Consider the following 10,060-nt stretch of genomic DNA (forward strand, 5'->3'; position numbering starts at 1 on the left):
TCCTGCTTAAGAAACTGAATCCACCCCACCCTTTTTCTTGTTCTTTTTTTTTAACCCAAAAATCAGAGATTTTTTGTGGCACTGGGAAGCTTTCCCTGCCTCTCAGAGCAAAAATCTCTCACTAAAGGATTGTCTTATTTATGGCACTGTAAAATATGTAAAATCCCTCTGCTATCCAGCCCAGGCAGGTATCACCAGGGCATAGAGACACTTAGCAAGAGAGACAAGATGTGGTGAGAAGTTGAGTGCTCCAGTCTGTATTGAGCTTCCTCCACATTTTGCACGTGCCAAGCCCTGCAGGATGACCTATAGTGAACACAACCTGCTGTTTCATTGGTGGAAAGCCTTTCCCTCCTAATTTGTGCAGGCCTCTTATGCAAGGTGATTGGGTGCCAATGACAGCAGGTGGCATAGTGACAGTGGCTGCACAGAGAGGCAAGGGGAGCCTTTCACTCTCCTCTTCAAGCAGTGTATTTGGAGCTTAAGTCAGTTAATAATGCATTGCACTCCATGGACCAGGAACCTACTTTGTTCCAATAAGGTATAATCACATTTAGCAGACAGCCAGGAGTAGATGAAACAGACTCTTGGCCAAAAGTGGGTAAGGGTTGTCCTGTTAGCCAGCAGACACCAGGGTTTTGGGGATGGGCTCCAGGTAGACATGTGATCTGCTTGCACTAAAGCTTTGCGTGGTTAGAAAACAGTATTAAACCTAGGTGCTCTACCAGTTTCCCACCAGAAGGAATGCAAGTTAGAGAGAGATACTACCAAATGCCTGGATGACTCCTCAGAATATTCTGAACCAAAGCCTGCTGTATCCATGGCATTGGGTGCACTTCTGCAGGCTACTGACATGCTGTCTCGGTTGTAGCACGTGGTCCAGAGGGAAGGGAGGTCCAGCTGTTTTATTTAACTCAAGCTGCTCACTCAGTTTGGGACCTTGGGGACAGCCACTTGGTTTCCTTGTATTTCAGTGAAGCCAGTTATGCATTGAACAAGAAGTTCACATCAAGAGTTGAGCTTTATGGAATTAATCAAGCAAGACTGCGATGTACACAGAGAGGATGATGCCTGGCCATCAGTTTCCATTTTGGCAGCTGTGGTTTTCCAATTCCACATGCACAGAAAGTACTTACATACCCCCAGTGCTGAGGTTGAGCTAACAATGGCCTGGCTGGGAAGTGAGATTGTCAAAGGAGTGAATTTCCCATGACCTGACAGCAGAGTGTTACTTAACAGAAGCCTGTTACTGTGAGGGTTTGACTCTGGCAGAGAGGAAATGCTGCTGATGCTGGAAAAAAAAGTTCTATCATAGTTCATCCAATTTAACCCTTTGAAAAACCCAGTCACTGAGCAAGCCATGACTTCTAAACAGAAGCACAAGTAATAGGTGCGCAGGCGTACATGTCTTTCCCCCCCCCACCACCTTATTTGTCGCCTCGCTGTATTTGTTTCCATGCCGTTATTAATTTGATTTAATGGCTCTTACTTGGGTTTGAGTTTTCATGCTAAGGATTTGGATGGCAGCAGAGGGATAGATTTTAGAGGGCAGCACAGTCTGGACAAAGCTTAGCTTTTAGAAAAGGGGTTTCCTAAATGTAACAGAGTGGTCTTTTGGCTCATTGCCAGGAGCCCCAGGGCTGCACACGAACACAGATAATAAAGCAGAACTGCTTAGTATGAGAAAGAAAAACTCACTCATTTTTGGTCTTTCATCGCAAGTATCTTCTCAGTTTTGATTTATCTACTATTTCTTGATTTCATTAGTAAATTAGCAACACTTTCTTGACCAGCTCTGATTTTCATAAAGGACCATCCAGACAGCACCTGTCTTAACTTCGTGCTGCCTCAGTTTAGTTTCTATAGTTAATGGACAGCCGTTAGCATTGGTCCATTTGACTTCTGTTCTGAGTTGTTTTGGCCAGCATAGTGCATATTGTTAAACTGTTGGTACCTCCACTGCTAGCTTCTATTCAGACTTGGACACTGTCCTCTTTTGCATGATAGTAGATGCAAAGTTTGGATGTGGCCTGGCTTTTTAAAAGCCCAGAGCGTATGGTGCTTCACCTCAGGATTTTGGCTTGTTCCAGTGGATGGAACTTTTGCAAATTCAAACCCAGGGTCAGGTTTCAGGCTCAGGCTCTCCGACCAGTAAAACCTTCCAGTGGAGTTTGAGTCTGGCATTCTGGTTTGGATCCATCTCTCTGTCACTTTCCCTTCCTTGCTGTACTCTTGTATGAGCCTGCCTTGGTCTCATTAGTCTCTGTACCTGCTTGTACTTTCCAGGAGCTGGAGTTTCTGCGTGTGGCAAAGAAGGAGAAGTTGAGAGAAGCGACAGAAGCAAAGCGCAACTTGAGGAAAGAGATTGAACGCCTCAGAGCAGAGAATGAGAAAAAAATGAAAGAAGCCAACGAGTCACGGATACGGCTAAAGCGGGAACTGGAGCAAGCCCGCCAGATCCGGGTTTGTGACAAGGGATGCGAAGCAGGCAGGCTGCGGGCCAAGTACTCTGCCCAGGTAAGATCAGACCTCGCAGCTGATGGATTAGCAACTTGTCTCCTTTCCAGTTTCTAGGACTAATTGCAGTAGTACCCCTCCTCAGGCTAAATGCTTGATTAGTGCAAGAGATACTCTTGGTTTATATAGCTGAAACCTATCTTTACAGGTATCTGGGCCACAGAGTACCCCCATGAAATGAGGAAGAATTGTCACTCCCATTTTCAAGATGGGAAAAAGAGGCACAGAGGGACCGAATGCCTCGCAATCGAACAGGAAAGCTAGTACAGCAAAACAAACTCTAAGCTTCAGCCCAGGACCTGAAGCAGAACGCCATCCTTCTTATCAGGCACGAGCCACTGTAGCACATACAGCCAAGCACAGACTGGGTCTTGATGCTAGTAATCCACGTCAGCTGAAATGCACATTGTAAAGAGGGCCAACTCATCAGTTAGCATCATTTCAGTCCCACTACAGCTCTTGTAGGCCACATGCCATCCCTGTGCACGGTAGTGGATTTCACCCAGTATGAATATTAGGCAAAGTCACTTTCCCTAATCGGATTTCCATGGAGATTAAATTAGATCTAAAGGAACTGCAGATTCAGTTGGAAAGGAGGAGCTAAGGCCCAAACTTGGGCAGACTGCTGCACTGGAAAGGCATTGCTCTATATGTGCCTTAGAACAATAAGAAAACAAGCACGTCTAAGAAAACGAAAACGCTTGAGAAGTAATTTCTGCAGAAGTCCTGGGAGGGTGGGACTGTTTCTCTGCCAACGTCTCATATCTGTATGCCTATAAATCGACCACCACCACCCTCACCCTGCCCCATCCTCGCTAGATGCTCTTCTAATGAAATGTTAAAACTTCCCAAGCGAAGTGGAGCAAGAGTTCAGTCTGTGTTCCCTTAAGCCACCATGTTGTGTCTTGGTGCTGGAGGGCATGTGCAAGGCGAGGCCATTCACTGCTCCAAGTCCCCTGAAATGACCCTGCAGAACAGGCTGAACTGAGAGCTCAATGGCACCTGCCTGGATTTGTGTGACAAACTAGTATGTGGCCCTCCCCTGCCCTCCTCCCATTAAAACAACCCAGTTACTCCAAAACTACCTCTGCATAAAAGAACAAGGCTCCATATCCCTCATTAACCCCCTCACAACTTCACCCCACTCTATAGGGCCCCTGAGCAGCGCACCTTCCCAGGGCTAATTCCTTCCCTCACCTCATTTGCCCTCCTCTAGCTTTTACTCTGACCTGCCCCCTCCTTCATTTCCCTCTGCCTCCCACTGCCTTCAGTGGTCATCATGCCAAGTCTGGTTAAAAAGTGGCAAATTTAAGTTTTCTGATCATGGGGAGACAGGGCAGATTCACTGTGAGCAAGCCTGCCTCCTTCCTGCTAGAGTGCATCCCTTCTCACTAACTCCCTTTCCAAAGCCAGAAAGCAGCCAGTGATCTTGGTTAAATGTAGGCCCATACAGAGAAGAGACATGCAACTTATCAACTACCAGACAGCTAGGTTGTCTATTGACACAGGGCCTATAAGATTGGGGCAACAGGGAGGATGCAGTTATACTGGGGCCCCAAGCTCAGGGGCCTCCCAAAATCAGGTCACTCTCTAATTCCTATTCCAGTATGGGAGCTGGATCCCCTCTATCGGGACATACTGGGTCCCCAAATTTCTCTCACAGGTCCTGTACTGACATATCTGAACTTATCTTAAAGAGGTCCCTTCAGACCACACCTAACAGCTTAGTTATTAAATGTGTGGTGTTAAATTCAGTGTGTGTGTCCTCCATGTGAAGCTGGATTGCTGGTCATGCCCCCAGAAGCTTAACTGCCAGCCTTTAAAGAGTTACTTTATAAAAAGAAAAAGCAACAACCCCTGAAATTCTCCTAACCCACGCTCTCAATAACGGGAAGGGGAGTGGTTCACTTATACTGCTCTGAGACATGTCTAACCAGGAGACCGGAAGCAGGAAATGATGCAGGCTTCCTCCCTAGCATCACGGGATGTCTCACTGATAAGAAGTGTCCAGACTAAACAGAAGTAGACTGAGAGCTGTTGCACAGGGCGTTACCTGCAGTTGACTTCCACTTTAGCAAAGAAACAAAGCAACAGCCAGTGCAGACAAATAAACTCTTCCCTTGCCAACTTGAACCTTGCAGATCTGCAGGTGTGTTCCTCCCCTGCTTTGACCTGACTTAATGTTATGACATCCACATTTTCTTCCCCTTTGGTAGCGGGCCTTTTCTTTTTTTAAGATAAGTTCAGCATCAAGGCTCACAAGATTCCAAAATGTTGGGAGCCCTCAGGTGGAGTTTCCAAAAGTGCCTCGGGAGTTTAAGAGCCATCAACAAATCAACCCCACTTAGGAACAACCCAAGCAAATTGTAACTCTCTGTCCTTTGACATTAACTCTTAGCTGCCAAACATGCACAGGAAGTTTGTGTGTATCTGCATATTCTTGGTTTACTGTTTTTAAATAAACCACAGTTCTATTGCTAGGTTTGGTCTTCAGAAAAATAGCATCAAAACAAGCATGAGAAAAGATCAGACTATAAATGCAGGGCTGGATTTTTCAATAGAAGCCCAAGATTGTTAGGCACCTAACTCCTATTGAAGGTCATTTCAAATTGAGTCTTACATATTCTTATCCCAGTGCGAAGGACCAAATTCAGACCTGGTGTTCAAAGATGCACTTCGTTTTGGCCCCAGAAAGCTATTATTTTGCCTCTGTCAAGTGCGGATGCTGCCAGCCTTGTATTATACTTGTCCCTTTACATTTTACAAGCCAGTGTAGTCCCCTTTTCCTTCCACTTGCTGGCTGTGGAGTCAGACAGCTAGAACAAAGGAATGAGTCTGCAAAGTCCTGGGTTCCTCCCGGAGCCCAAGGGAGAGCTGAGGATGTTCAAATGACCTTCCCGGGAATGCAGACAGTGTCCTTCAGCAAGTGCTTGCTTTCTGAAACTACTGTACATTCCTCCATGTTCCCATTGCAGAATAACCAGCAAGCCCTGGATCCTGGATTTTGAATAGAGCCCCTCCACTTCTATTAGGTCTTAACTGGTTGTGTCAGGTTCCTAGGGCTGTTTGGATCCACTCTTGTCCATAGAAGCCTAGCTGTCTTTTCAGCATCAGTCTACAGTCCAGCCATCAATTGTGATTCTCCCTTCATTCAAAAAAAAAAAGAATTTGAATAGCTGCCAGTTCAGCTTTCAGTCTTGTTCAATACTTCTCATGCCTCCATCCTCTTACTTCTCTCTTCCTCCCTTCCCATCCCCACAGAGTACTTTACTGGCATAGTCTTCCTACCCTCGCAGCCCCTTGCTCTAAACGTAGAAGGTGTTTGGATTCTTACATGCAAGAAGAGATCACAGTTGTCTTTGTTGTGTGCTGGGACACAGCTGTGACTGTCTAAAAGGCCCAGCTGGCCAGTAAGAATGCATCTTTGGACAATCACACTAATAAGTCTTCTAAAATGCATGGAAATGAATCACTTCGGCTTGGGGGAATTATTTAGCAGGCCGTTACAAAATGGAATTGCTACCTACCTCAAAGTTTAATGACACAAGAGCTGCCTTAGCTGGGACTTCGGTTAAGTACTTAAAGACTCTGTGATTCATATCAGACCACTGGCCCATCACACTTAGTATTTGATCTCCAGCAGCATCTAATATTGAAATGCTGTGAAAAGGAACAGCTCCCATTAATCTACTTGGCCTCTTGTTTGCCTGTACTGGAGAAAAATACCTTCTTTACCTGACCAGTGATCCTTAATTCCTCAAGAAGTTACAGTCAGTCCTCGGATTTACGACACAATTGGTTCCTGAAAACTATGTCTTAAGTCCAAATGTAACTCGGAACCAATTTTCTCATAAGAAACAATGTTACAAATGGGGGATTGGTTCCTGAACCAAGGCCTGATACTCTATTTTCACCAAAAATACCCCAGAATTTTGTATTCAATCAATTATAGATGAGTAATATAGCTACATTATAAATTGCAATCATATTGATTTGGAAGGACTTCTTTGAGGTGACTTTGCTGGACTTTTTGAAGGGCTCTTGGTTCGACTTTTTGAAGAGTTCTTGGCTGGAGTCTTCTCAGGAGTCTTGGCTGCAAGTTTTTTTGGAGTCTTGTCTGCTTTCTTAAAGCAAGCGTCCAAGGAAGTTTGGACACATGTTCTCCAGGGAGATGAGCAATGCAGCGAACTTGTTCGCTGGTGTGGCGTGGCATCCGATCAAGAGTTGTAAAGTCAAAACTGACGTCAGAAAGTTGAAACAGGGTGTCAATTTATTAACGTTGTAAGTGCGAAACATTGTAAGTTGAGGACTGCCTGTACTTTGTTCTTCTTCTGTTTGTATAAACTACTCGCATAGTTATCAGGCCCCAAATTATCTAGTACTTGTTTGAATCCACAGTCACAGTACTACAATCTTGTTTCTTATGTGCTTTGCTCTAGATCGAGGACCTACAAGTTAAGCTTCAGCATGCAGAGGCTGATAGGGAGCAGCTCCGAGCTGACCTGCTGCATGAGAGAGAGGCTCGGGAACACTTGGAAAAAGTGGTCAAGGAACTTCAGGAACAGCTGTGGCCTAAATCAAGCAATCAACCCAGCAGTGAAAACACAACAAACAACATTGAGAACTAAGAAAACACCACATTGTCTAATACACATACAGAATGACGTATATGCACAGTAAGGGAGGATGCGTGGGGTGTGCGTGTAAGTGCATGTGTGAGTAGGTGTGCGCATCTCCGCACACATCCATAAATACGGACTTTATTAGTTGGAGGGCAAATGTTACTCTTTACAACAGAAGCACTGAATTACGCCTCTTTTTCAATCCATATAGCACAACATCTTACTGTGCCTATAACACACAAAGTGTTTATAAACTAAAACTTTTGAGTCCACAGCAAATTTTCTACTGGCAGACTTCAAGCAAGCAGCATCATCCAACTTAAATCAGAGTAAAAGGAAAGCAAGCATGGCAGTGCTTTTTTATGTTGCCCTTCTGCTTGCTGGAACACTTAAAAAAAACAAACAAACTTTTGTTATAAGCTATTTAAAATTATTACATCATACAGACTTGGTATTAAAACTCTTAATGAAATTTTTGTAACGAACCTTTAAAAGCAAAACAAAAACCCCTTGATGCACAATTTTTAAATGACTTGTTACAGGCTTTGGGATTCTTAACGTAGAAGCCCTCTGGTGATGTTGCCATTTCATCAGCAATTTTCCACCCGTTTAGGAAGCCATCACCGTTTTAACCCTGTCACGTGGTCGTATGAGAATTTCAGAGTGCTTTTCAAAGCTGATTTTTTTTCTTAGTAAAAAGGATCTTCATTTTCCTGTGCTAAACCCAGGAAGAAAGGAAGATGGAGGGGTGGGGAGTGTGTGTGTAGGGGGGTGGGGGGAGGTGTATGCTAGAGAGATATGAAACCCAGCCTTATTGACTTCAGTGTTTTGTAAATGATGCCATAATTTTAAAGACGTCTGTTGTTAACTGCTGTGCTCAAAAGACTTGCTTCATCCAAGAGCACCTCTGTTCTAGGAAGAGAATGGCAGGAAGAAAGGAAGGAAGTGAATGAACTGTCAGGTTGGTTGAAAGAATAAGCAAAAAAAAGACACGTATTTTGAAGTCATTCTGAAATCTTTACTTCAGCTTTCAGTTTTCTGAAGAACTCATCTTTATTACACCATCTTTCATAAATTCAGTATTTATCTACTTACTCAGAATCATCTGTCAGAATTACTGTGCCCGAGGAAAGTGCAACATTATACTTATCAGATACAAGAAAATTAACTCTTGCTGCTGTGAATAAGGCTACATCTTATTTAAAAAACAAACAAACAACAGAAATTACTTTAATTTTGGGATCCAAGCCGCAGCCCAGGAATAAAAATGCAGCATGCCATCACTTTGTCTTATTTTTAAAGGAACTGCACTTTGTCAAAATCTTCCTCTGCGTTTTATTCTGTGGTTATGAAGTTTACAAGTTGATCATTCTAGATTGTTCCACGCTTTAAAGACATAAAAAACAGCTGCCCACTTCTCCACAGCCTGGCACTTCATGTCACTGTTTACACCCGTGCAAAGTGAGTACAAAGCAGGTGTCAAATGCTACTCAATGAGACTTCCTCACCAAGTACACTAGTTGCTGCATTTTACACCTGTTTTACATGGCTGTACATCTCAGGTGGTGGAAAGCAGTAGTAACTGGGGCCCCAAATGCACTTATCAAATATATTCAATGCTTTACTGAACAAGGGAAATGGTTTAGCACAGAAAAACCTCACTTTTCATTGTACAGCCAAGCTTAAAGGCATAATAAGGTGAAAATTGGACCTGGGGCTGATGACGTGCCTTCCAGCTTATTTTTCCTTTTAGCATCTTGTACAGGAAATGCTGACACTTATTTAACTTAAAAAGAACCCTGTACATCATTGTACGCAGAAGTTATTCTCTATAATGAAGCATATTTCTGGTAATCTATATTTGCTTTTGGACATTTACGCAAACTATGTAAGCCTGAAAATTATTTCCCAGTAGACAAAAAGCGGCTGCCAATCCTAAAATTATAGTATTTACTTACAGTACATTAGAGAAATAAAAGATTTTTTTTAAACAAGAGCTGTTTGCTTGAATCCATTATAATAACCATTATAACTGTGAGCATTAAACAGGAAGTAAAGTTCATATATATGTTTTAGGTACAAAAAGAAGGTATATGAAAGAATTTGAATTACCAGGACAATGTAGAACTATGGGGAGCAAAAAAATATTGTTATACCAAGTAAATTATGTGAAATTAAAAACTGTCCATTTCTACGGGGCTTTGCCCTTGTATGTTTTGGGATGCTGGAGATCCAGTTAAGGTGCAGATCTCCTCTTCTAAAGTGCAATGCAAAAGGAACAGTGATTATTATGTTTATGCAGGTTTCTTAATGTGGGAACTTTTGATGGGTTTTTTTTTTGTTTGGTTTTTTTTGCTTCTCTGTATGTTTTTTTCTGCAATTATTAAAAGAAATCATATGCATGGAATTAAAATCTGCCATACGTATATTCATTAATGGGCATTATTACTGTCTTATGTAAAGGATTTATTTTGATATGCAGTATCATGTTCTCAGCCTTATGATTTCCAGAACTATATTTTTCAGTTATTTCTTCAAGGGAAACTAAATAATTTTAGCTTTAGCATTGCATGTTTAGAAGGTCTCTCTTATGCAGTGCTCCATCGCAATGTCAAGAAATTACACATAGAACACACCTTTGTCTTTTTTCCTATGCTGACTTCTTTGAATTATTTTTGGCTAATCTCTGAATGAGTCTTTCCTTACTGTTTAACAACAACCCCCCCCCCTCCCCCCCAACCCACAGTATGTTGAAATCTGTACCCGTCTGATCCAGGAAATCAGCTCCTCTTACCTTTACCGTATCATCTAGTTTTATCCTTGTACTTCTGCAACATATATTTATTCATTGACACAACTTCTTTGTGGATAAAATCTTTGTTTCTTAAAACTGAATGAGATCTGCATTTTTTTAGGGAAAG

At 42.7% G+C, this 10,060-nt stretch overlaps 1 protein-coding gene across 4 annotated transcripts in view; it reads left to right on the plus strand.

Annotated features, from left to right (window-relative positions):
• Positions 1 to 10,060, plus strand: part of SKI (SKI proto-oncogene) — a 137,831-nt gene extending 127,771 nt beyond the window's left edge. For all 4 annotated transcript variants that reach the window (XM_006016198.3, XM_014523282.2, XM_006016199.3 and 1 more), the window contains exons 6-7: positions 2,287 to 2,517; positions 6,957 to 10,060. In XM_006016198.3, coding sequence (XP_006016260.1) covers positions 2,287 to 2,517; positions 6,957 to 7,145 — 420 coding nt within the window. In that variant the 3' untranslated portion in view covers positions 7,146 to 10,060. The remainder of the gene's footprint in view (positions 1 to 2,286; positions 2,518 to 6,956) is intronic.

The sequence above is a fragment of the Alligator sinensis genome, unplaced genomic scaffold, assembly GCF_000455745.1.
Source record: "Alligator sinensis unplaced genomic scaffold, ASM45574v1 scaffold366_1, whole genome shotgun sequence".
Taxonomy (NCBI): Eukaryota; Metazoa; Chordata; order Crocodylia; family Alligatoridae; genus Alligator; species Alligator sinensis.